Consider the following 26,526-nt stretch of genomic DNA (forward strand, 5'->3'; position numbering starts at 1 on the left):
ACAACTTTGAAGTCTGCAGAGGTTTCGCCTAACGGTCACGTCAGCAGCCCACGGGGACAATGCCAAACTGCTCATTTTCAGTGTGTTCCTGTCTTGCATATGCTTAGCTCTGCTGCAGCCTCTTCGTCTTCCTTGGGATACGTGGGAGATTTTACAGTCACTCTCATTCATGCTAATGATGCTTAACATCTGTAGCTGCCTCCTCCTGCCAGCAAGAAGGAAACGGACTCCAAAATATGTGAACACTGGAGGGAGCAGTGAAACATCAGGCACGCGTGAGATGTTCTGCTAAACAGAAACAAAACGTGCTGCGGTTCCGATATATACATTACATTGGAGTGCTTAATTAGAGTCATGTTTCTGGAACTTTGGGGAGGCAAAGTATTTTGTGTGTGTGTATTAAAACTGCAGATGCACTTGAAAATGTTTGCTTCTATGGGGCAGAGGAGAAAGTAGAGCCCCCCCCCTTTTCTTCTGCATGCCAGCAAACTGAGTGTGCCTAATCATCGGAGGGTTAGATTTGGAGGGACCCAAACTCAGCAGCTGAGTAGCATGTCCAGGGGATGCGGGTGGCGCTGTGGGTTAAACCACGGAGCCTAGGACTTGCTGATTGGAAGGTCGGCGGTTCGAATCCCTGCGACGGGGTAAGCTCCCTTTGCTCGGTCCCTGCTCCTGTCAACCTAGCAGTTCGAAAGCACGTCAAAGTGCAAGTAGATAAATAGGTACCACTCTGGCGGGAAGGTAAACGGTGTTTCCGTGTGCTGCTCTGGTTCGCCCGAAGCAGCTTAGTCATGCTGGCCACATGACCCAGAAGCTGTACGCCGGCTCCCTTGGCCAATAAAGCGAGATGAGCGCTGCAACCCCAGAGTCGGCCATGACTGGACCTAATGGTCAGGGGTCCCTTTACCTTTACCTAAGCCCTGTGATGTTTTAGCATGAGATATCTATTATCATTCTAATAACATCAGTGTAGATCCAGCCCCGGTATAAAGCAGTTTCATAGGAATATAGGGTTTCCCCCCCACACTGCAGGAGTGTTGTTTCACTTGCACAACTGGGCTCCCTTCCTCTCCCCGCATGACCTCAGTATCTGCTCCATATCTTTGCAATGATGCTATCCACACATTCAAAGTGCAGAGGTGGGATAGGAATGCCTGACTCCAGGAGTTACGGAAAAGAACTAAAGCGACACGGGGACACAGCTTTCAGCCTCCCCTGGGTGGATGGCTATTTTAGCCTCACCTGAGTGCTCCTGCCGTTAGAGCTTAGGCAGGCGGCAATTGTGGAGAGGGCCTTTTTGGTACTGGCTCCCTACCAATGGAACAACCTCCTTAGACGTGTTAGGCCAGCACTGATGTTTTTTTTATGATGTAGGGAGCAGATGGAGAACTTTTTGTTTTCCTAGGCAGGTTGTGGTTCTATCTCTTTGTTATAGTCACTCTGTTTTTGCCTTCTGTTCCCACTGAATGCTTTTATTGAATTGTTTGGTTGCAGACTTGTTTTTCCCACAATTAAAACACTGACTATTCTTCTGAAAAAATATATGAAAAACAGCATGGAAATATTTTTAATCAAGTTAAAAAATGCCTGGGTGAACTTGATGCCAGTCAGGTTTAGCTTGGCCCTGAATAACTCTGTTATTGGCATAGGTCCAAATTAGCAAGGCTGATTTGGCTGAACATGCCTCTCTCTCAGACTGAACACTTCATACACATAGCCTCAAGGGAGCACTGTTGGACAGCCTTTCTCATTTCTCTCTCTCTCTCCCCCCCCACCCCTCATTGTTTTTCCCTCTCATGCTCTGCCTTGGTTAATTTACCAGCCAAGAATATTCATGCACAGTCTGGACAGCTAAATCAGTGGCCGTGATCAAAATTGCCCCCAGTCAATTGGCAAGCGCTGATGCCGCTTTTCCACAGGAGTTATGATTTACAAATTGTCTGGAAAACACACAGCTAGTGCTTGGTTGGTATATTTGCCACAGTTCTTCAGCTGCTCAAGAGGGAGCAGGAAGCACGTTAAGGAACGGCTGTGGGTGTTCCACTGTGGGGTGCTAAAGCCCCCATAACCAAGGCAGTTCATGATGCCTAGGGAATACTATGCACAACATGGGGGGCAATTGACAGGCGTTGCACTTTCTCAACACTCCTTCAGTAAAATATGCCTGGATGGGAAAGGATGTAAGAGGCAGGCTCTGACTGCAGAGGGCTGCTTTGTACAAACAGTGTCAAATAATATTTCAGGAGGGCAGATTAAGTCTGCTTGGCTTGCGGCTTCCTTTCGCACAAGGAAATCACGTTGGCTATTTTTCATTGGCTTTCCCCACAATAAACAAGCTAAAAATGTGCAGGGCTGATGGACATTTAGAAGAAAAAAGGTTTAGAAAAGATCGTAAGATAATGTGAGCCCAGAAGCCCTGATTGGCTGTTCTATGGCACCTGTACACAGGTGTTTTAAAGAAGCATGCCCCCATTCCCATTTTATATGCTGCAGGATATAAGATTGCTGCATAAACCATGGAGGTACTTTAATGCTAAGAGGTGCTAGCTTTCACTGAGTTTCAAGCGGGAAGGCTGATGATTTGGCAGGAGGTATAACAGGGAAACCAGCATTTGTCCAAAGCATCTGTGTGGGTTGTTTCATGATAATTATTCTTCAGGATCAGGTAGATTTCAAATCTTTTGCCCCACATTGGGCAAAAAAAATTCCCACATTTCACAGGGTTGGGCTGGATGATCCTCGTGGTCTCTTCCAACTCTATGATTCTATGATCCCAATTCCCAGCAGTCCCTGCCAGCATGTGCAGGCATCGGGGATGGTGGGATATGCAGTCCAACAAAAGATAAAGGGCCAGAGGTTCTGCCTTATAGTATCCTTGGCTGCATCTATTTCATGTAAGCCTGAAGTTGGATTGTTGTTGTTTAGTCGTTTAGTTGTGTCCGACTCTTTGTGACGCCAGGCACTCTTGTCTTCCACTGCCTCTCACAGTTTGGTCAAACTCATGCTGGTAGCTTCGAGAACACTGTCCAACCATCTCGTTCTCTGTCTTCCCCTTCTCCTTGTGCCCTCAATCTTTCCCAACATCAGGGTCTTTCCCAGGGAGTCTTCTCATGAGATGGCCAAAGTCTTAGAGCCTCAGCTTCAGGATCTGTCCTTCCAGTGAGCACTCAGGGCTGATTTCCTTCAGAATGGAGAGGTTTGATCTTCTTGCAGTCCATGGGACTCTCAAGAGTCTCCTCCAGCACCATAATTCAAAAGCATCAATTCTTTGGCAATCAGCCTTCTTTATGGTCCAGCTCTCACTTCCATACATCACTACTGGGAAAACCACAGCTTTAACTATATGGGCCTTTGTCGGCAAGGTGATGTCTCTGCTTTTTAAGATGCTGTCTAGGTTTGTCATTGCTTTTCTGCCAAGAAGCAGGGGTCTTTTAATTTCGTGACTGCTGTCACCATCTGCAGTGATCATGGAGCCCAAGAAAGTAAAATCTCTCACTGCCTCCATTTCTTCCCCTGCTATTTGCCAGGAGGTGATGGGACCAGTGGCCATGATCTTAGTTTTTTTTTATGTTGAGCTTCAGACCATATTTTGCACTCTCCTCTTTCACCCTCATTAAAAGGTTCTTTAATTCTTCCTCACTTTCTGTCATCAAAGTTGTGTCATCTGCATATCTGAAGCTGTTGATATTTCTTCTGGCAATCCTAATTCCGGTTTGGGATTCATCCAGTACAGCCTTTCGTATGATGAATTCTGCATATAAGTTAAATAAGCAGGGAGACAATATACAGCCTTGTCGTACTCCTTTCCCAATTTTGAACCAATCAGTTGTTCAGAAGTTGGATACCTTCAGCTAATTAATGTGATGTGTTTATTGAGCCACCAGATCACTGCAGAGTAAGTTTTTAAGAGCAGGGGGAAAGCCCTTTGGTTTTGCAGGAATCACCATGTTCTTCTCCTTAATTTCCCTCGACAGCCCATGCCTGCCATGCCCCGTGGCTTCATTTTTCAGGAGTATTCGCTTGGAAAAGTCTGAGGATTCCATTACAAGGAAATGTCAAAAACCGTGCCCTTTCCCTTATTATTTTCCTTAGCCTTCTTCATCTGTTCCGATTCACAAAATCCCACATCCCATAGAGAGATTTCTTCTGTGCGCGTCCCACTCGCTGTTCTCGACTCTCACAGGGTTGGAAGGATGCGAGTCAACGAACATCATTTTGTTAGAAACCAGCCCTTCCCATCTTCCAAGACTGATACCTTATAAAAAGAAGAAGTTATTTGCACAAACAGGCCCAACACTTCTCTCTGGGGGCTGCTATAAAATGTTCGGGAAACTGCCAAGCTATCAAACACTCAATTCGTGTTAGTACTACGTGAAACTTGTTGTCTGTATTGAATTACTAGCTGGTCACACTCTGCAGTGTGTCTGCAGTAATGCTCTTGGCTTCTCCTACTGTGTGAGACAAAATCTTCCAACGCTGGCTGTGTCAGCTGGCTTTAACATTCCTTTCTTGCAGGGTGTTGGACTTAATAACCCTTCGGGGGGTCCCATCCACCTCTATATTTCTATGATTGTATGATCATATACGATTGTAATGAAACCTCAAAGCAGGATAGCAATCGCTTGACACAATATTGGTGGAATCTACACACATATAAAAAACCACTGCGATAATGTTTTTTTTAAAAAAAAAATTGAAAAATGCATTGCATTTGGCATAGCTCACTATCGCCATCTAGTGTCACATGTGTACAGTGGTACCTCAGGTTAAGAACTTACTGTAATTCGTTCTGAAGGTCTGTTCTTAACCTGAAACTGTTCTTAACCTGAAGCACCACTTTAGCTAATGGGGCCTCCTGCTGCCGCTGCGCCGCTGGCTGCACGATTTCTGTTCTCATCCTGAAGCAAAGTTCTTAACCCAAGGTAATATTTCTGGGTTAGCAGAGTCTGTAACCTGAAGCGTATGTAACCCAAGGTACCACTGTATATTGCACTTTGATACACATTTAAAATGTTTTATTGTACAATGTCCATTGTAAAGGTAAAAGGTAAGGTAAAGGACCCCTGGATGGTTAAGTCTAGTCAAAGGCGACTATTGGGTTGTAGCACACATCTTGCTTTCAGGCCAAGGGAACCAGCATTTGTCCACAGACAGCTTTCTGGGTCACGTGGCCAGCAGGACTAAACCGCTTTTGGCTCAACAGAACATCGTGACAGAAACCAGAGTGCACGGAAACACCATTTATCTTCCCGCCACATGGTACCTATTTATCTACTTGCACTGGCATGCTTTCGAACTGCTAGGTTGGCAGGAGCTGGGACAGAGCAACGGGAGCTCACTCCATCGTGGTGATTCGAACCGCCGACCTTCTGATCGGCAAGCCCAAGAGGCTCAGTGGTTTAGACCACAATGCCACCCGCTCCCTATTGAGTCCATTGTATACTATCCCTGCAAGCAAATCAGAACAAATCCTCTTTAAATGGCTTTTGTTGTTTCAATGACCTCCCCGCAAACTTTGTGCAAACAAGTCAGGATCAATGCTCACCCAGAAGGAACCATAGCCCCACCTGCAATGTGAGAGTGAGGATGATCGTGATTCTGCCTTGCAGGGTTCTTGTAACGATTACCCAAACTACACTTATCCTAGAAGAACCAGTCAAACAGAACTGGGAAAGCGGGGAATGAAAAAAAGAGAAAAGCTCTGCGTGGGTGTGTTGGTCTTCCCGCTAGATGTCAAGCAGCTGAACAGCAATTGGGTTTGTGGGGTTTTATCCATGACTGCGTCTGTCTCATGCGCAAGTCCCCACTTGCCATTGCCATTGTAATCAAGCCATAAATGTCACTCCTGTGCCAGGTGAGGAGACCTGGATTCTTATGGGCTTCAAATGGGGGGATGGATTTTTTATTCTCCCTGCCACTTTCTCTTCTCTTTTATTACTGTTTGCTGATTTTCAATATCCAGCCAGCTTGAATTAATCTTGTTGTGTTAGCCTTTTGGGGAGCCTTTGCTGAAAGGAGGTGTGGAAATCAAATAGCAAGACACGTGTGAATGGGCTCCTCAGCCCTGTTCCTGTGGCTGTAATTTAACTGTTTTTAATAATGCATTTCAAATTGTTGTATAGAGTGGGGAACAACTCTTGCCTCATGTTTTCATTTCTGCTTTACATTTCTCCTTTGTGTGTTCCATGTTCCGTTTGTCATTTTGATGGGCAAAGGCATCTGAATTATTTTATTTTTCTGCTCTTTTATACTCCTGCCATTTGATATACAGGTATCTCCTTTCTCTGTGTCTATCTCTTCCCTATCTATTCATTTCTCGTAGCCTACTGGGTGTATGATTCCAGCAAGTGTGTTCAATTTAGTTTGATGTTTTAATAATCAAATAAAAAGGTATCACCTCCCTTCTTGCTCTTTATTGCTTCTCTCTCTCTCTCTCTCTCTCTAAAAATATATTTATTCAGGAAATGCAAAGGGGTTTACAGCAGAGATGCTATGCTCAGATTCTCTGCCACACCATCAATTTTGCAAAAGGGAAGACTGCTTCATCAGTCATGATTCATGAACGTAAGTAAATTTGACATTTCTATCCCATGAGCTACGGTGTGATCCAAGTACTACTGTAGGTTTCATCGGATCAGGCAATGGAAAGCCCTGGCAATTCAAATCAGGGATTCCTAGAATCACAGAACCACATAATTGTAGAGTTGGAAGGGACCACGAGGGTCATCTAGTCCAACCCCCTGCAATGCAAGAGACTCCATCTCCTCCGAATATTGCGAAAGAACAATGTCAATCAACATTTGATGATCTCCTTCTACCGGTCCACAATAGAAAGTGTCCTTTCATACTGCATTATCGTGTGGTACGCTGGTTTGACACCAACTAACAGGAAGTGCCTACAGAGGGTGGTGAGTACAGCACAAGATATTATGGGCTGTCCCGTGAATCCGCTGGATGACATTGCAGAAGAACGTTGCCTCAGGAGAGTGAAGAAAATTCTCAGGGATGATTCACACCCTGGCCGGCACTTTCTTGATCTCCTGCCCTCAGGCAGAAGATACAGAAGCATGATTAGTCGCACCAACAGGGTAAAGAACAGCTTCTATCCATGGGCTGTTAAGCTGCTGAATGAAAAGATCACAACAGGGCAACTGACTTTCGGGTTTGGTGTGTGTGTGTGTCAGTAAAGGAGGGGAATTAAGACTAAGAGCTCAGTGGAGGGTGCTCGTATAATCTCACTGTATAGAAGTTGTACAAGTGACAATAAAGTATTTCAAATTTCAAAGACCACTACTTGGTAAAAGTCATCATGATGACCCTGATGTTGGGAAAGATGGAGGGCACAAGGAGAAGGGGACGACAGAGGACGAGATGGTTGGACAGCGTTCTCGAATCTACCAACATGAGTTTGACCAAACTGCAGGAGGCAGCGGAAGACAGGAGTGCCTGGCATGCTCTGGTCCATGGGGTCACGAATAGTCGGACACAACTGAACGACTAAACAACAACAACAATATGCTATATGGTAATTTATGGACCTAATAGGTATCTAAAGCTATTTGCACATTGAGAATGTAGGCACCCTATATATAGAAATGAGCAAACTAGGGATATTTTAGGGAGCAGACTAGCAGGTGGGGCCCATTACTTACATCATAGGAGCCTACACAACACAAAACACTGTTGCTGTATGTAGGTTTTTGTTTTTTAACTTATATTTTGGAAATGTACATCCAGATTTTTTCCCTTTAAATTTTTTGGGGGCCCCCAAGAGAGTGGGGCCCTAAGCTATAGCTTGTTTAGCTTATACATAAATCCGGCACTGTGCTGTGGTCCTTTCCAACTCTATGATTCTGTGATTCTATGGTTTATCATGGCTAGTTTCTATTGATATCCTTATCCTTCATGATTTTGTCTCATCCTCTTTTAAAGCCATCTCAGTCGGTGCCCATCGCTGCCTCCTCTGGGAGCATAGCAGCCAACTCTTGGGGCCAAGATCCCTTCTCCCCCCCCCCATAAAATATTTGAGGGTACCGCCCATCCCCTCCAAAGTCTATGGGCATTCAAATGATGTGTGTGTGCTGTGTCATGAGACTGATTATGTGGAGTGGGGCTTACCCCCCCCAATATTTTTTTCAAGTTGCCCACCCCTCACGTTTGGGAGCAAATTCCATCCTAGTCCAACATTCAAACCCCTACACCACACCAGCTACAAGAAAAGGGCAAAATACATTGCGGCTTACTTGGAGGCTGTCAAACTAGTTGTACAACATTAGTTTGTACAATTAAAATGACAACCATTGTTATTGTAGACATAGTTTCAATTCAGTTTTTATGCATAAACACACACACACACACACACACACACACACTGCTTTTTTCGAATAGAAATGTTTACAGGAACTCTCATTTTCCTACTCGTATTTAAATACTGCCCCTCAATGAGGCCAAACTTAAATTCACAAAAATTTTAGGGGTATGTGTACCCCTGCCTCACCCCATAAAAAGCACTCTCTCTGTGTGTGTACATATACACATATATTTCCATACATATGTTGTTGTTGTTTAGTCGTGTCCAACTCTTCGTGACCCCATGGACCAGAGCATGCCAGGCACTCCTGTCTTCCACTGCCTCCCGCAGTTTGGTCAAACTCATGCTGGTAGCTTTGAGAACACTGTCCAACCATCTCGTCCTCTGTCATACCCTTCTCCTTGTGCCCTCCATCTTTCCCAACATTAGGGTCCTTTCCAGGGAGTCTTCATGAGGTGGCCAAAGTATTGGAGCCTCAGCTTCAGGATCTGTCCTTCCAGGGAGCACTCAGGGCTGATTTCCTTAAGAATGGAGAGGTTTGATCTTCTTGCAGTCCATGGGACTCTCAAGAGTCTCATCCAGCACCATAATTCAAAAGCATCAATTCTTCGGCGATCAGCCTTCTTTTCCATACAAATATAGAGCCCTAATTCTGTTTAATTGTTTCTTAACGGTTATTTCCCTCCCTGCCCCACTATGTTTTTAGCTGTTATTATTTTTACCTGTAAGCCGCCTAGAGTCCCTGTCAGGGGGGAAAGGCGGGGTATAAATGTATTATAATAACAGTAGTAGTAGTAGCAGCAATTTAATTGCAATTAAAATGCAAACCAGAAGACAATGGGGGCCACTCTCGTCTCTGCGAGGCAGCTTCGCAACCAGTCGCGGGGAAGGTGGCCACCTCCGCGTGGCATGGCCCTTTTAAGAACCCACTCCCCCCCCACCCGCGCTCCCAATCTCCCACCCACTCATCCATCCATCCAAGGTGGAGGTTCCCTGGCGGGGGCTCTTTCACAAAGCGCCAGGAGCACCTCCCTGGCTGCTCGGAGCAGCTGTTAGCTCAGCTCAAGCCCGGCTGCTTCCCAGGGTGGGGGGGGGGGGAGGAGGAGGGGAAGAAAAAAAGAAGAAGAAAGTCTGGAAGAAGGACTCAGAAGCTTTGCGGGTTTTGGAGTCTCTTCCTCTCGCAGCGCAGCGCCGCTGAACTTGGAGATGGTAGCCGGGAGGTCGTGGTGAGGCGCTCCCTTGGATGAGGCGCCGGCGGGGTCCCCCAAGGCTCGGGAAGGATGGCGTGCTGTACGGGGCGCTGCACCCTAATTTTCCTCTGCACTTTACAGCTGGTAAGTGGAAGCGGCTGGCGCGCTGGGGGAGAGGATGCTCCCGGCGAGAACTCCTGCCTCCGGGATGATACCCAGGCCATTGCAGTGGCGTAGCGTGGGTTGTCAGCACCCGGGGCAAGGCAAGTAATTTGCGCCCCTTAACCCGTGGATTTGCGCCCTCTAACCCGTGGATTTGCGCCCCCTAACCCTAACCCCCAGATGTTGCGCCCGGTGCGGCCGGCACCCCCTGCACCCCCCACGCTAAGCCACTGGGCCATTGTACAATCAATGGTGTCGCTGGCGGAGTTTCGTCTCCCTTTTGGGGAGCGTCGCATGGAAACAGGTGAAGCGGGCTTCTTCGATGGACCACATAGCTCAGTGCTGTCTACACTGGCTGGCAGCAGCCAGGAAGGGGGCTGGGCAGTGGCAGACCCACATTTTTGGAGTTCTGAAGCTGGAACTGGTAAAGTGGTCCCTTTCTCAACCAGGTGCGGGTCACCACCGTTAACGTCTTCGGTGGGGTTGTCCCATGACAGATCTCCACTTTTTAAAAACTGCTAGATCTCAGGTTTGGATTAAAATGGCTGTAGTGGATTGTCTCCCATGTCAGAGTCACTGGCGTGAATAATAAAAAAATGTATATTAATCAATGTGGATTAAAGTCGCTTCTGGGGCCCCTCTGGGATCAGGGCTCCTGAAATTTAAGGTTTATTAGTTTCCTAGCAGATTCATTCTCGGGGTGGTGGTCCTCCCCCAGCCTTACCAGGAGATGCTGGGGATCGAACCGACGATTTTCTGCACGCAACGAATCAGCTCTGCCAATGAGTTGCTTCCCTTTCCGCATGCCTTTTGAGTCAGTTTATTGAATTTCTAACCTGCCCCACTTCTTGGGCTTAGGGTTGAGTGCAGCCTTCTTATCTTCCCTAAATGAAAGCAATAATATTAAGAACACAACAATAATAGGATAATTCCTGTCTTCTCAGCTGCCCTCACTTTTCTCTCTAAGTTTGCCTTCTGCATCCAAAGCATGTCAAGTTATCAGCCTGGTGTGCAGCACCTTGCAAAGTGTTAACAGTTCAAATTCCATACAGTTTTAGTGACCTGTGTGCCTTGCAGCCATGGGTGTGATGGTGCAACTCTGACCCCTTCAAAAGGCTGCCTCCAATTAATCCGGAATAACAGCCACCTCTTTCTCGAAGTTGCTCCAAATTTGCTTCTGTGGATTAGGAAACTGGATTCTGACACAGGAAGCCGTATCATTACAATGGCTTCAAGTGGATTAGTTCCCCCTTAACACGCTTTTAAGGCAACTTTTAACATTCCCTCCCATCGTGGTCACTGAAGAGCAGTGAAATAAAAGCAGATCTCCCTTTTGTAGGACTGGAGGAGATTCTAATTCCGGTTAGTGATGGTCCAATTTATCACTAAGGTTCATGCTGTTCTGGATTAATTATGCCACAGGTCTTGTGTATATGGCAAGCATCTAGGCAGGCAGACAGACAAGCAAGCAATAAATAAATCAATCCACCCTTGCAGATTCTGTGCACAGTGGTTAAAATGTTGTAAAAAACCTAGCAAATCCCTGGTAAATCATTTCTGTACATACCACCGAAAGTCAATCCTATAGCCTCTTGCATTTTTCCTCCATCTGCCTTTCTCAGAGGCGAAAACTGCACAGCATGAAGAGACATTAAAAATATTCAGGATAACAACAAACCAGAAAAATTGTTGCATGCCAGGTGAGGTCCACATCACCACCGCTGTTGACATGCGCTTAAGCTGGTTGTTGAGTGGCCCTACAGAACTAGTGGCTTTCGGAGACAATTTGGCTTCCTATTTTTTTTGCCTTTTCATCCCACTTCTGTCCTGTTCCAAATTACGGATTGCTACATGGAAACCCCAAACCTGGTTCATTTTGTGTGTGTGCACGATAGAGAAAACTTTCCATTGCTTTCAGCTCTGAAAGGAAAGGGAGGCCACACAGACAAAAGACACCTGGATGCCAATTTTTTTCAAAAATCCTTATCCTTGAAAACTGGGTTTTCAACAGCTCCAGAAACGACTGCCTTCGCATCCACCTCGTTTTGGGAATAATGTGCTCGTGCTGTTCGCTGCTGTGACTTACAGATGTTTTTCCGTCCAAGTTTTAAAATGTAATTTATTTATTTTTTGGATGGAATCCCCCTGTTTTCCTGTCTGTTGGGGAATAGGGGAGGTCTTGGCTATTCCGCTTGATCTGAAACTGGAATTGGAACAGCCAGGCTTCCCCCCCCACACCCCGCTATCCAAGGGGAACTGCTAAAGTTCCACACATAGTCTCTGGAATAGTCATGATGAGCAAAACTGCCAAAGGTCATAATTTATATTGAGTAGCATATAAGGCTCTATTGAGTGTGCTAATTCTTTTTCCCTGCTACAGCATGTGCTTGGCCAGTGAGCTGGGATGTCTGCCAGCCTGAAACAAACAGCTTAAAGCTTTCTCAGCGTTACAGATTGCAAACTACAGTTGGTGGGGGATTTCGTGTCTCTCTCTCTCTCTCTCTCTTTGAGGGCAGGGGGACAAATTCTTGTCTGAACTGTGCATGGAGAGCAGCTCTCTGTTGAAATAAGGCTCTCACCCCACCCTTTCAGGCATTCCACATACTTGCCCAGCACTGGACAGCGATAAACAAAGGTTTGGCTGTTTTATGATTGTCTGCGGATTGAGCTTGTAGCTGGAAGTTTCCCTACATGTCAATTTCTAATAGGAGACAGGGTCTTTCTCGCCTTAAAAGGGCAACGCGCTCCGTTTGTTTCATTGTGAAGTTGGCACTGCTCCTCCAAATGCGCTTCGTTTTAAAAAGAGACTCTTTAGGTCTTGCTTGGGAAAAGAGGGACGTTAAACAATCAGGTTGTAAACTAACGTTAGGAAACGTTTCAGCTGAAATGAGGTGCTTTCGGGGATTAGAAGCGAAGAGGAAGTTTTAATTGGGATTGAATTTATGCTGATGGGCTGGTGTCTTCCGTTGTTCATCGTCACCAGTGAGCTCAGGCGGTTCGTTCTTTTTGAAAACTTTAAATACTGATATAAAATTTGGGTGTTTGTTCAATGTAATCACTATATTTCTGCAGAAAAGTGTACACACGTTTGCGTTTCATGCATTGAAATCAATAACTAGTGCTCACTTTAGTGAGTTGTATATATATATTTATTTATCTTTAAGTGCATGTTTATCTTGGCTCATCTTGCTGTTTAAATATCATCGTTGTCCTTTAATATGCACTTTTGCATCATTGGGGCTCTTCTTTAATTCCTTCCCCACCCCCCAGTAATTATTGTCGCTGGCCTTCACTTTTGACAAGCGTGGGAGTTCTCTGGTATCCAAGATACTGAAACAAAGAACCCCAGGCATGTTTTATTTATTTATTTATTTTGAAGAGAGGGAGAGGGAGAGGGAGAGGGAGAGGGAGAGAGACCCTCCTCCCCCTTGAAGAATCGGCTTGCTCATTTCCCCCAGCCAGTTTTGGATGCCATCGCCTTAGAGACTTCCCACGGCATTTTCCTCGGCGAAAACGGAGAGGTCAAAAAAATGCAAAGTTGGGGGGGTTTCTAAAGCACGTTATCTAGCATCCCTGCCCATGCTTCCCACCCGCCCTCCCACCACACACTCTCCCCCTGCTTTCTCTCCGAAGAGTGAGATCACAAGTTATTGGCGAAACTCCCAGTGAGTTACTGGGTGAAACGATGAGATTTTGCCTGGTCTGTTTCCAATTGTTCTGGTTATACTGTGTGACATCATGCATCTGGCCAGCGATGGAACCTAATGGGCGCCATCCAGCACATGTTGATGGACCCTATGAAGCATATAAAAAAAGGAGATGTCCATACCCATTCATAAAGTATAATGATATGGACCCTTTTCGTTCATCGCTGTGGCTTTTTTTTGCTGGCTGCTTTGAATTTGTGGTGCCCCATTGCTCTTCCCGGAGAACAACGCTGTGAAATCACTTGAGCCAGCGGGGAGGTTGGGTGCTGGGCAGCACTGTGTTAATGGTTAACTTCCTCGGCACCCCCCTCCCCCAAAACACAGTTCTTTCCACCTCCCCTCCTTGCCTTTTTCCTGGCAGGAGACTCTGCAAGTCTTTCTTTCTCTGTCTCTCCCTGAATAGTTTCCCTTCTGCATTTAGGTCTCCTTTGAAGAAGCTTTCTATTAGTATTACAGGAGCTAGCACTCTTCACCCCTCTGGTCCTTAATGGGTTTTACTGCTTCGGCAGTCAGCTTCACAGCCTCCTCATTGTTGCATTTCCCTTTTTTAAAAAAACCCACCCCTCCTAATTCCTGGTCTATACATGTACAAGAATGAATGGGTGCTATGCCTCTTCCGGTAGGGGTGCATCTGGCAAGGCAAGCTCCATGTGAGTCCACCAAACTTTCCAAGGTTCAGGAGAAGGCATGCTGTTGGCGAGTGCATCTTTTAATCTGGCAAGAGAAGCTCACTTTGAGGTCAGCGGAAGCCCATCAAACTTCTCCAGGTTCAGGAGAAAGACAAATGGTCTCCCTGTTATCAAGCTGAACCTTTGATACACTCAAAAAGGAGCAAGATGTCTTTATAGAGCAACATTGGAAAGGACACCCCCTGCCCCAAGTTGGGGAAGGAGCAGGGTGGGTGGCAAGAACAGATTTCAGAAGGCAACCAAGGCTAATCCAAAATCAGTGGAGCTTTGTATATAACTTTTGCAAGATATACATAGGAAGCTGCCTTCTACGAAACCAAACCATTGGTCCCTCTATCTCAGTATTGTCTATATCAGGGGTGGGGAGCCTTTTCTGCAAGCTGCCAATCACTTGTTGCCATAGTGACATCAGTTGATGCTGTGCTTTGAAGTCCCAACTGCTGGGACTTCAAAGTGCAGCATGGGGCTGTTTGAAAGCGCTTTTGCAAACAGCCCCACCTTGCTCATTGACCTTCTGAAAACCAGTATAAGCAGCAACACGGTGTTGCTTGCAAAAGGGCTTTCAAAAAGCCTTGCCTTGAGCTTTGGGTGTGTGTGTCTGTTCTGAACTTGGGAACAGGTGTGGGCAGCCAAGCTGAGCAGGGTTGCACTTTCCGTTCACCAGCTGGTGAGCAGAGTCTGCAAACCTGCCAACTCCAGGGCTTTGTTTCGCCAGAGCATTCCCCACATTCCATCCAGGCGAAAACACTCAAGGAGGCTGTGAAGCAAGGGATGTTGCCTGGAGGGAGGGAAGTGTGGGCTGGAAGGAATTCCAAGGGTAACATAGAGAGGCCTGGAGGGCTGCATCCAGCCCCTACACCTGAAGTTTCTCAACCCATCTGTACTGCCTGAGATTGCAGGACAAGGCCTGTATGATATGGAGGAGAATTTAAATTCCCTCCACCTAGAAACCTAGATATCAGGCGTCTAACCTAGTCTTTTCTTGTCACACTAGATTTTCATAAAAAAGGAATTCCGCCCACCCTTACAACACCCCAGTCCAGTGGTGAAGTGTGGGGGGTGCAGGGGGGGCCAGCCGCACCGGGCGCAACATCTGGGGGGGGGTGCACTCGCACTCGCAGCTCTCTGCCCCTACCTGGCTCACTCACTCTCTCTCACTGCAGTGCTGGCTGTGCGAATCCGATCCGAGCCGCTGGGTCGCCGCCCACTGTGGAGGGGGTGGGTGCCAGGCGTGTGGTGCAGAGAGAGCGCGAGGGACTATCTGGGGGAGGGACAGTGTAGCGGCCGCCCAGCGCAGCGCTGAGCGCAGGAGAGAACCACACCACACCACACCAGACCAGGCAGCAGCAAGAAGAAGCTGGCAGTGATGGCAGGTTAGGAGTTAGGGGGCGCAAATTACTTGCCTTGCCCCGGGTGCTGACAACCCACACTACGCCGCTGCCCCAGTCTCACACTTGAGGTTTCAAAACAGATGCAGCTATGCTGGCTTTTCCATGCTATCTTTGCAGAATATTTCCTGACTTATTTGCAGGTTTTCTACCTGCATGGAAATGTTGGCATGCAAAGTTCCATTCCAAGGTGGTATAGCCCTACTAGAAGGTTGTACCAGCTCAGAAACCACACACACACACTTCAGAACCGTCACCTTTCCTCTGGGTTGCATCCTGCTGCTCAGCTCCCCAGCTCCATCCCACTTGATGTCTTCTCATTTGAGCCAAGCCATGGATACATTTGCTTCTTAATTGATGCCTGCTAATGGTTTCCTTTGTGCCAAAAAAGGGGGGGGGAGGAGGGAGGAACAAACCCTCTGGATGGTACATAATCCAGACTTAAATGGACTGAGCCTACGGACTGCACTGACTGCATGACCCCCTTTCTCACAGAAGGTCCCATCTGCTACCTTCACTCCAGGCTCCCCACCATCCATCTGCTTAGAAACCAGGTACCTATGAGCACAACAGCATCACGTGGGATGTTTGGAGGAAAAAAATGGGGTGGAAAATCCCTTGCTACTAATTATCAGCACACACAAGCACGGTTTTTAAATAAGCGGCGGCTTTTGCAAATTTGGTTACAGTAAAAAAGAAAAAGAAAAGTACACCAGAAGTAGATTTTGTTACACACATATAACTATAGTTGGGAAATGAACAGGTGTATTATCATTGGCAGCTAATTTTTGGTCTTTCTGTAATGGTAAGAGACAAATGTGGTGCTGTGTTAATTCCGGGTTGCGGATCATGTCCAATCCAAATATGCATGTTGAGTCAGGCTGAGGGTATGTAAACCCCCTACAGGTCTGAAGTGTGGGGTTGCCTCTTCCAACACCCCAGAGAATAGGAGGACATAGGAAGGTGCCGCATTCTGAGTCAGATCATTGCTCCATCTAGCTCAATATTGTCTACTTTGACTGAAAGTGGTACCCCAGGGGTTTAAAGCAGAAGTCTTTTCCCAGACCTAACTTGGAGGTGCTGGGATTGAACCTGGGACATTCTGCATGCAAACACTCTTCCACTGAGGATAACAAGACTGGGGGCACCACATGTCTCATGTTTGAAGGGATGTTCTGCCCAAGACCAATTTAAAGATACATGAGCATAAGATGGACAGCAAATTAAGTAGGCACACAGGTCATTTCCACCATGATGAGATGGATTGTTGTTGTTTAGTCATTTAGTCGTGTCTGACTCTTCGTGACCCCATGGACCAGAGCACACCAGGCACTCCTGTCTTCCACTGCCTCCCGCAGTTTGGTCAAACGCATGCTGGTAGCTTCGAGAACACTGTCCAACCATCTCGTCCTCTGTCGTCCCCTTCTCCTTTTGCCCTCAATCTTCCCAACACCAGAGTCTTTTCCATGGAGTCTTCTCTTCTCATGAGGTGGCCAAAGTATTGGAGCCTCAGCTCCAATGGATGGATAGCATTTCTATTTAAATTATAGCAATTATTTATGCCTTTGCACCTATACATATAAATTAGCCCAGTCAACGTTTAGGGACACCTGCACCCTCTCTTTCAGCAGCGTGCAAAAAAAGAATTGCAAAGATAATTATGCTTCCTTGCATGCATTAGGGTGCTAAAAGAGCAGTGCTCAAGGAACTTCTTGGTTCATATAGCTCAGGTTCTCATCTACCGTGATGTTCCAGCTAGCAGGACTAGACCAGCCCTGCAGATGGGAATCAAAAATACATTCCTCTTGACGGTATGGAATGTAAAGGTAGAAGAATCCCGGCAGCTGTCCATGGATATTGGGTGCTGATGCCAGGCCTAGGTTTACATTCTGTGCAGCTAAAGAGAAAAATGTGCATTCTCCACAATGCACGGCGGGGCATTGTGGGAAATGAACATGGCAGTACCCATTTTAATTGCTGGCTGTAAAGGGAGGGGATGCGGGTGGCACTGTGGTCTAAACTGCTGAACCCCTTAGACTTGCCAATCAGAAGGTCGACAGTTCAAAACCCCACAACGGAGTGAGCTCCCGTTGCTCTGTCCCAGCTCCTGGCAACCTAGCAGTTCAAAAGCACACCAGTGCAAGTAGATGAATGGGTACCACTGCATTGGGAAGGTAAATGGCGTTTCCGTGCGCTCTGGTTTCCATCACTGTGTTCCAGTGTGCCAGAAGCTGTTTAGTCATGCTGGCCACATGACCCAGAAAGCTGTCTGTGGACAAACACTGGCTCCTTTGGCCTGAAAGTGAGATGAGCGCCGCAACCCCATAGTCACCTTTGACTGGACTTAACCATCCAGGGTTCCTTTACCTTTACCTTTTATAAAGGGAGAAGTATTTATTACACCCTATCCTTCTTCTGAGTGACTTGAAGTGGCACACACACACATTTGTGTACATGCATGCCCCTTTCTTTTATCAACACAACAACCCCGTGGGTGAGGTTGGACCCAGCTCAGCTCAGCTACTTGGCTGGGGGCGGTTCTGAATGTGAGGCACCACCGTTCTGACTCTGTAGCCGCAACATCATGATGACTTTTACCAGGTAGTGGTCTTTGAAATTTGAAATACTTTATTGCCACTTGTACAACTTGTATACAGTGAGATTACACGAGCACCCCCCACCCAGCTCTCTTAGTCTTAATTCCCCTCCTTTACAGACGCACACCCACCAAACCCGAAAGTCAGTTTCCCTGTTGTTATCTTTTCATTCAGCAGCCTAAAAGCCCATGGATAGAAGCTGTTCTTTACCCTGTTGGTGCGACTAATCATCCTTCTATATCTTCTGCCTGAGGGCAGGAGATCAAAGAAGTGCCGGCCAGGGTGTGAATAATCCCTGAGAATTTTCTTCACTCTCCTGAGGCAACGTTCTTCCTCTATTTCATCCAGCGGATTCACGGGACAGCCCATAATATCTTGTGCTGTATTCACCACCCTCTGTAGGCACTTCCTATCAGCTGATGTCAAACCAGCATACCACACCGTGATGCAGTATGAAAGGACACTTTCTAGGAGATCATCAATTTTTTGTCTCTGGGCAAAAAAAAAGCACACTCATTAAATAAAAACAAACAACTTCACCAAGAGCTTGGCCAGAGATAAATAGCTTCTCAGGGAAATAGGAGAATCTCTTTAGGAGCCTTAAAGGATGGGTGGAGGGGCTTCAGTCCTGTAATGGCTTATTCACACATGAGGGTTACATGAGTGACAGCTCACACAAACAAATTTTTCATTGACGGGGGAATGTGAACCTGTGGGTCTTTGTTGATCTCTTGGCTTTCAGTACCATTGACCATGGCATCCTTCTGGAGCAGCTGTGGGGAACAAGAGATATTCCTTTGCAGTGGTTCAGCTCTTACTTTTGGGGACCTGACCCCAGAGGTTGGTGCTGAGGAAGTCTTGTGTGGGGTTCTGCAGGACTCACCCTTATTCCCCATGTTATTCAACACCTGCATGAAATCATTTTGAGGAACCACCCAGGGTTTCCGAGGGCATTTTCAGCAGTGCACTGATCGCCTGCAACCCTATTTCTCATGTTCATCGCAATCAGTTGTAGCAGGGGATGTGCTGAACCAGTGTCTGGCTGCATAACAGCCCCAGATAAACAGAAGCTCAATCTAGATAAGACACAGACGCTATTAGTAATAATTAGTAAATTCAATAGGACTTAATCCCAAACAAATATGTATAGGATTGCAGCCTCATTTCATTGGTCCTGGGGTGTACTTTTTAATTGCAGTGTGAGGAGAGTTGTAAATGAGGGGTGTGTGTGTGTGCCTGTGTGGTGTTTGTGTGTGATGTGAAGCTTGCATAATGCCAACTCTCCCTGCCAATTCTCTTACCAGCAGAACAAGAAGCAGATTAAAGGGTCAGTTTGAGCAACCCCCCCTTCTCTTCCTCCCTCCCTCTTCCCTTCTTCTACAGTCAGTTAGGGGTTGATGATGGTGCCTGATGGCCCCTTTCCCTTCACACAGAGCTCTCTCCCCCTCTGGGTTGTCCTCTGCCCCAGTTTTCCTGGTACTTGTTGTGGCTGGACTGTTGATAGGGATGGACTACCATGGCTTTGACCTACAAAGCCTTAAATAGCTCTGGACCGCAATACCTCAAGGACTGCCTCTTTCCATATGAACCTACCCAGACCTTGAGATCATCTTCTGAGGCCATTCTTCGTGTGCCTCTTCCATGAGAGGTCCAGAGGGTGGCAACACGAGAACAGGGCCTTCTCTGCAGTGGCTCCCCATCTGTGGAATGCGCTTCCCAGGGAAGATTGCCTGGCGCCTTCATGATACACCTTTAGGCACCAGGCAAAAACGTTCCTCTTTAACTAGGTCTTTGGTTGATTGGATTGACATCCTATCTCCTTTTGGGGGGGGTTATTGGGTTGTTGTTGTTTTTATTTTGATTATGTATTTTGTGGTTTTATATTCTGATTTTATCCTGTGAACCACCCTGAGACCTGCACATATAAAGGTAAAGGTAAAGGGACCCCTGACCATTAGGTCCAGTCGTGGCTGACTCTGGGGTTGTGGCACTCATCTCGCTTTATTGGCCGAGGGAGCCGGCGTACAGCTTCGGGTCATGTGGCCAGCATGACTAAGCCGCTTCTGGTGAACCAGCGCAGCGCACGGAAATGCTATTTACCTTCCCGCTGGAGTGGTACCTATTTATCTACTTGCACTTTGACGTGCTTTCGAACTGCTAGGTTGGCAGGAGCTGGGACCGAGCAACGGGAGCTCATCCCGTTACGGGGATTTGAACCGCCGACCTTCTGATCGGCAAGTCCTAGGCTCTGTAGTTTAACCCATAGTGCCACCTGCGTCCCCCTGCAGGTCTAGGGTGGTACATAAATTCAGTAAATAGTAATAATAATAATACCATCAGCACATAACTCCGGTGGCCAAAAAGCTGGCACTGGCTGCATAACCTCCAACATCTTGAGTCCCAAAACCAAGACGTGCAACTTCCTGCATCTGCTTCTGTGAGAGTCATATGACCCATGGGAAATCATTGACCTTCAGTGACACTTTGTTCAGGGCTGTGCTCACACGGCACCCCAAAACACACATTTTGGGGCACCACGCTTTTTAGAAGGTGAGATCTCAACACAAGGAAGCAGGATGCTTGTTTTTTCTGGGACACTTGCAGGATATGTGGCTGCCCATATATCACTGGGCCAGGTTCAGTGGTTTTGTACTAATTTACAAGGCAAATAATAATAATAATAATAATAATAATAATAATAATAATAATAATAATAATAATTTTATTATTTATTCCCTGCCCATCTGGCTGGGTTTCCCCAGTCACTCTGGGCAGCTCCCAACAGAACATTAAAACAAAATAAAACTTCAAACATTAAAAACTTTCCTAAACAGGGCGGCCTTCAAATGTCTTCTAAAAGTCAGATAGTTGTTTATTTCCTTGACATCTGATGGGAGGGCGTTCCACAGGGCGGGCACCACTATCAAGAAGGCCCTAGCAACTTGGGTTCAGGTAATGTTACGTGTTGGGTTTAAGCCCAACCACTGAGAACTTGGGGGAGTCTGATGCACAGCTTTTAACTGCTAGAAGCCATGCATTCATTGTTGTTCCCCTGTGGATCTCCTTTCTGATCAAGTTTAAGTTAAGAACCTTTGTCGCATAACAAACACTTTCTTATCCCAGGAAGCACTTTAAGTGTTTATTCCAGGAAGTGTTTCCCTTGGTGACTTTTCACTCTTCCGTCTTCTGTTCGCCTTCTTTCTACATGCCATGGTTATTGTTGTTGTTTAGTCGTTTAGTCATGTCCGACTTTTCGTGACCCCCTGGACCAGAGCATGCCAGGCACTCCTGTCTTCCACTGCCTCCCGCAGTTTGGTCAAACTCATGCTGGTAGCTTTGAGAACCCTGTCCAGCCATCTCATCCTCTGTCATCCCTTTCTCCTTGTGCCCTCCATCTTTCCTAACATCAGGGTCTTTTCCAGGGAGTCTTCTCTTCTCATGAGGTTGCCAAAGTACTGGAGCCTCAGCTTCAGGATCTGTCCTTCCAGTGAGCACTCAGGGCTGATTTCCTTCAGAATGGAGAGGTTTGATCTTCTTGCAGTCCATGGGACTCTCAAGAGTCTCTTCCAGCACCAGAATTCAAAAGCATCAATTCTTCGGCGATCAGCCTTCTTTATGGTCCAGCTCTCACTTCCATACATCACTACTCATGCCATGCTTAAGAAACGCTAATGAGGAAGCAGCCTACAACTAAAGAAATGGGTTGAAAACCATCCTCAAAGAGAAAACATAGGCGTGACAAGTTGCAAGGAAGAGGGACAAGGAAAACCAGCTCAGTCAGGACCTCTGGTGCACATGAGGCAACTGATGTGAAGCAGCCTCTTGCTTACCAGAGACTCTTGGAGCAATAAAGCGGCAAATCTCCAAGGTGCCGTAAGACCACTTTTACGAATCTAAATAAATAATGATTATAATGATCAGCAGGTCCGGAGGCCTCAGCTGGTGCAGAGCAACATATGGTGACTCCCATTAACTTTTGGATCACGCACACGGTTTCCAAATGGCCTCTTTCGAAGCTGCTCTCCTGTGTTTGGTTACGCTCCTTTGTAATAATAACAGAGGTCTCCCTCGTGAGTTTGCTCCACTGTCTCGATATGTATTGAGTAGCTGCAGATTCACGGCCGGGTGTATTCCCTTAGCGGGGAGAGCCGAATGCAATGTGTGTCAGGAGGCCAAGCTTTGATATGTCTCTGTCCTTGACCTTTCCCCTTTCCCTGGGCATTGTCTGGGGGAGTACGGGGCATGAATTCAGGTGGCGGTCAAGATTCTCAGCTTCCACCGGCTGTCTTCCTTGCACCGCCGTCACACAGCAGCTGTCACCGACTGAATTGCCAGTTTAAGGTGCTCACTCTAGTGTTTAAAGACCTAAATGGCATTGGCCCCAGGTATCTGAAATGCAAGGTCCATATAGTTAAAGCTATGGTTTTCCCAGTAGTGATGTATGGAAGTGAGAGCTGGACCATAAAGAAGGCTGACCGCCGAAGATTTGATGCTTTTGAATTATGGTGCTGGAGGAGACTCTTGAGAGTCCCATGGACTGCAAGAAGATCAAACCTCTCCATTCTGAAGGAAATCAGCCCTGAGCGCTCACTGGAAGGACAGATCCTGAAGCTGAGGCTCCAGTACTTTGGCCACCTCATGAGAAGAGAAGACTCTCTGGAAAAGACCCTGATGTTGGGAAAGATGGAGGGCACAAGGAGAAGGGGACGACAGAGGACAAGATGGTTGGACAGTGTTCTCAAAGCTACCAGCATGAGTTTGACCAAACTGCGGGAGGCAGTGGAAGACAGGAGTGCCTGGCGTGCTCTGGTCCAGGGGGTCACAAAGAGTTGGACACGACTAAACAACAACAACAACATCTGAAATGCACATTTGGGTGTTGAGACCAGCAATGGGGTCTTGGTAGCTCTACCACCTTTGGAAGCTTGTGGGGTGGTGACTAAGGGGAGAGCACTGAGTGTGGCTATCCATCTGGCACCTTGTATAGCTTTTGTCATCAGCTGAAACTTGCACTCTATGGCCTGGTCTTGGATACCTGAGATACATGGGTGGTTTTACTCAGAGCAGACACTTTGTAATGAATGGACATGGCTCAGTTAGGTCCATTAGTTGAATGCCAGTCTAAGCTTATAGGACCCACTCCATTCTTTCAGTTGCAAATTGTTTAGCTTGTTTTCTGTTTTTGCATTCTGGAACATGCCCTGGAATCCCCCTGATGAGATGTTCTTCCTGATGTAGTCTCCCAGATGCTAAAGGGCAGTCCCAGAGTAGCTAGCAGATGGAGCTGAAGAGTTATGTGTGGGTGGATGGGAGGGAAGCGAACTCTGTACGGTGGTATGCCCTCTAGTCTGTCCAATGTGGATTTGGGGCAGAGGTTGTTCCTAGAGTTGCTGAGAAGAGAGATTAGGGATCCTAAGAAAGCACAGCTTTCCCTCCAGCCCTGTATTCATCACTGTTGCATTTCACCTTCCATCAAAAGTGCATTATTCATTCCACTGCTGGCTGCGCTCAAATCACATAACTTATGAAATTTATGTAAATAGTTAAGTAATATAAATTGCCATATTTGACCCCATTCATTTCATTGCAAAGGAAACACGAATGCAAAACGGGGGGAAATGTATAGTAGTAGTAGTAGTAGTATAGTAGTAGTAGTAGCAGCAGCAGCAGCAGCAATAATAATAATAATAATAATAATAATAATAATAATAATAATAATAATAATAATAATAATAATTTGCTGCCCATCTGACTGGGTGGCCCCAGCCAATCTGGGTAGCTTCCAACAAATCAAAACACAATAAAACATCAAACATTAAAAAATTCCCTATACAGGGCTGTCTTCAGATGTCTTTTAAAAGTCAAAAAGTTTTTTATTTCCTTGACATTGGATGGGATGACATTCCACTGGGTGGGGATTTATTCCTGCATTTCCACATAATCAATTGTGTTTCATTTACGGACTTATAGCAACTATATTTGCCGCACACAACGCTGTTTCTGTTCTGCTGCAGTTCCACTTCCACCAGGAACTACGTTATTCCTCACGCTGTCCACTGTGGAAGAATCACACAACTTACCCAATTTGCATAATTAATTATGTAAATTTGGTAAGTTATGTCATCACTGCATTGTTCCAGTCCATTCATTTCAGTGAAAAGGAAACGTCATCAGTTACATATTTGCAGATGGAAAGCAACAACCGTGAATACCGACTGCATTCACTGGATGGATTTCAATTCTGGATGTGGGATGAGTTCACAAACACCATCAATTTCTGCTCCTGTTTCTGTTCTATTTGGAATTGTCTGGCATCCCATCTAGAGGTGGTGTAGATTGAACCTGTGTCATTGAACCCTATGCCCAAGCACATGAATGCTGAGCTGTGCCTCCCAAACCATATAAGACACTTCATAGTCCATGCAGAAACCTGTTTGCTGCAGGGCACCAGTGCCTCATAACATTGTGTGTGCATTTCTGGATCTGGGCCACTTTAGGAGTGTAAATGGGGCGGTTCAAGTCTCCCCTAAAACCGCACTTGGCTGTGAATTGTGCAACTGGTGGCAAGAGAGCGAAAGGCGTGGTAACAGAATATGGTTTTCTACAAACGTCTGGGACAAAAAGGGGATTGTACGTCTTTCCAGCAGATGAATAATGTCCCCTTTGTTCCGTTTCCTAAATGACAGTTGACTCTACAAGTAGCAGGATCCATTCTGTTGCCAAATATACATTTGCAATCTGTGAACTGGGATGGAGAAAACTCTTGAATGAAACGCTTGAATAAAGGGAAAAAAGAAGGCGACGGGCCAATAAATCTCAGAGTTGGAGTTAATTCACGTGATTAGCACAGCACCACTGCCAACTCAGTGCTTTCCCAATATTTTAGACTTTCTTTATTGCAAAGATCGGTCTTTGGAAGAAGTGGGTTTGTGGTGCAAGACCTCCCAGCCAACTATTAATTGTACAACCAGAATTTTCTGGTATGTGATCAAACTGGTATGTACTGAGCTAAATCTTAGAACAATAGGATCCAGAATGCAGTAGTCTGATTGGTCCGCAGGAGCCACCCAATCCAGCTCCAGGTAGAAGTGAATCAGCAACCTGATTGGCCTGCAGGAGCAGCCAATCAGGCTTCTGGAGGAAGTGAATCCACAGCTTGATTGGCCTAGAGGAGCAGCCCGGAATTAGCCAATCACGTCGGGCCCATTGTGTAAATAATGTATATATAGCTAGACGTTTTAGGGAAAGCTTCATTCATTGCTACTATGAGCTGAATAAAGAGCATGAAATTCACACTTGACTCCAAATATATTTCAGAACCCTTCCCCATAACAGCAACAGTCTGGAAGTACCTTCTGTCCAACTCATAGCCACTGTATTCCACCCAGCACTGGGGTTCCTCAGGACTATGGTGACACACGAAACAGATCCTGCAAGCCTGAGGTCTGCCCATCCCTGAAATTACAGATAGAGTTGTTTACAGTTCTGCAATAATGGAAGGAGGAAGGCACTCTTAAGATCATAAGAGGCGGCTGCTGGATTAGGCCATTGGCCAACTAGTCCAGCATCTTGCTCTCAAGGTGGCCAACCTTATGCCTGTGAGAAACCGGCAAGCAGGATTCGACCCTAAGACCACTCTTTTCTGTGGTTTCTAGCAAATGGTATTCAGAAGCATTACTGCCTCTGGCATCAACAGCCCCCTCCTCCACCAATTTGTCTAATCCTCTCTTAGATCTAAGAGCATAACTTGAGCTATTTGCAGGGCTGTGTGTGAAATAAACCTAGAATCTTTTCAAACAAACAAAGCTGGCCTTCCTTAGCTGTAGCCCAAAGGACATCATAAGAGTTTGCTGGATCAGGCCAATGGCCCATATAGTCATCCTGTTCCCACAGTGGCCAACCAGATGCTTGTGAGATGCCATTGATAGTAGGATCCTCCATGAATTTGCCCCATCCTCTTTCAAAGCCCACTCCCCCTTCCTTATTATAATTTCAAATGTTCCAAAGCAGAGACCTGGAGTGGAGAGCAGGTTCTAGGAGATAAAGCCGGGATTAAGAATAAAGGCCTTCTTATGTTTTTGTCTCCTTTAAGATCCTTACGACAGGTTTGGCCTGCTGCCCTCTCGTAAAGAAGTCGATTCGCTTTTGAATAAAACATGAATCAGCTGATTTGGGGGGGGGGGACTGCTAGCCTGGATGACAAACACAGGGAACGGGGCTTGTGAGCGAGCGAGCGAGGGATGGATGGACACGAGGGACCGTTGTGAACAGAAACTTAATTGGAGTGTTTGTTGGGAGGAGGCCAAAAAAGCATACATAATAATGGACTCGGGAGTCAAGTGTGCTGTTGAGAGATTCGGAGGAACCAAAACAAATTGCATAGGATGACAGGGGAGATAAACGACGCTCTTCACTGAATAAGCAGTGCTTAAACAATGCCACGTAAATATCCGTAGTTACCAACACTCCTCCTCTTGGCTTC

The 26,526-nt window shown here is 46.4% G+C and overlaps 1 protein-coding gene and 1 long non-coding RNA gene across 4 annotated transcripts in view; one reads left to right on the plus strand and one right to left on the minus strand.

The window, feature by feature from the left end:
• Positions 1 to 9,278: 9,278 nt before the first annotated feature.
• Positions 9,279 to 26,526, plus strand: part of NKAIN4 (sodium/potassium transporting ATPase interacting 4) — a gene marked incomplete at its 3' end in the record, with an annotated part of 104,619 nt that continues 87,371 nt past the window's right edge. For 2 of the 3 annotated variants that reach the window (XM_083507775.1, XM_083507774.1), the window contains exon 1: positions 9,298 to 9,645. In XM_083507775.1, the coding sequence (XP_083363901.1) occupies positions 9,592 to 9,645 (54 nt within the window). In that variant the 5' untranslated portion in view covers positions 9,298 to 9,591. Of the gene's footprint in view, positions 9,646 to 26,526 lie in introns of all 3 variants that reach the window. The other variant, XM_083507773.1, reaches the window with a different exon arrangement.
• On the minus strand, positions 18,342 to 25,490 carry LOC310708970. The gene is made up of 3 exons (XR_014527272.1): positions 25,397 to 25,490; positions 19,638 to 19,856; positions 18,342 to 19,120 (listed from the first exon to the last, which is right to left on the minus strand). It is a non-coding gene; the product is annotated as an uncharacterized lncRNA (long non-coding RNA).

Source organism: Podarcis liolepis, assembly GCF_965112155.1.
Source record: "Podarcis liolepis genome assembly, chromosome: 6".
Taxonomy (NCBI): Eukaryota; Metazoa; Chordata; class Lepidosauria; order Squamata; family Lacertidae; genus Podarcis; species Podarcis liolepis.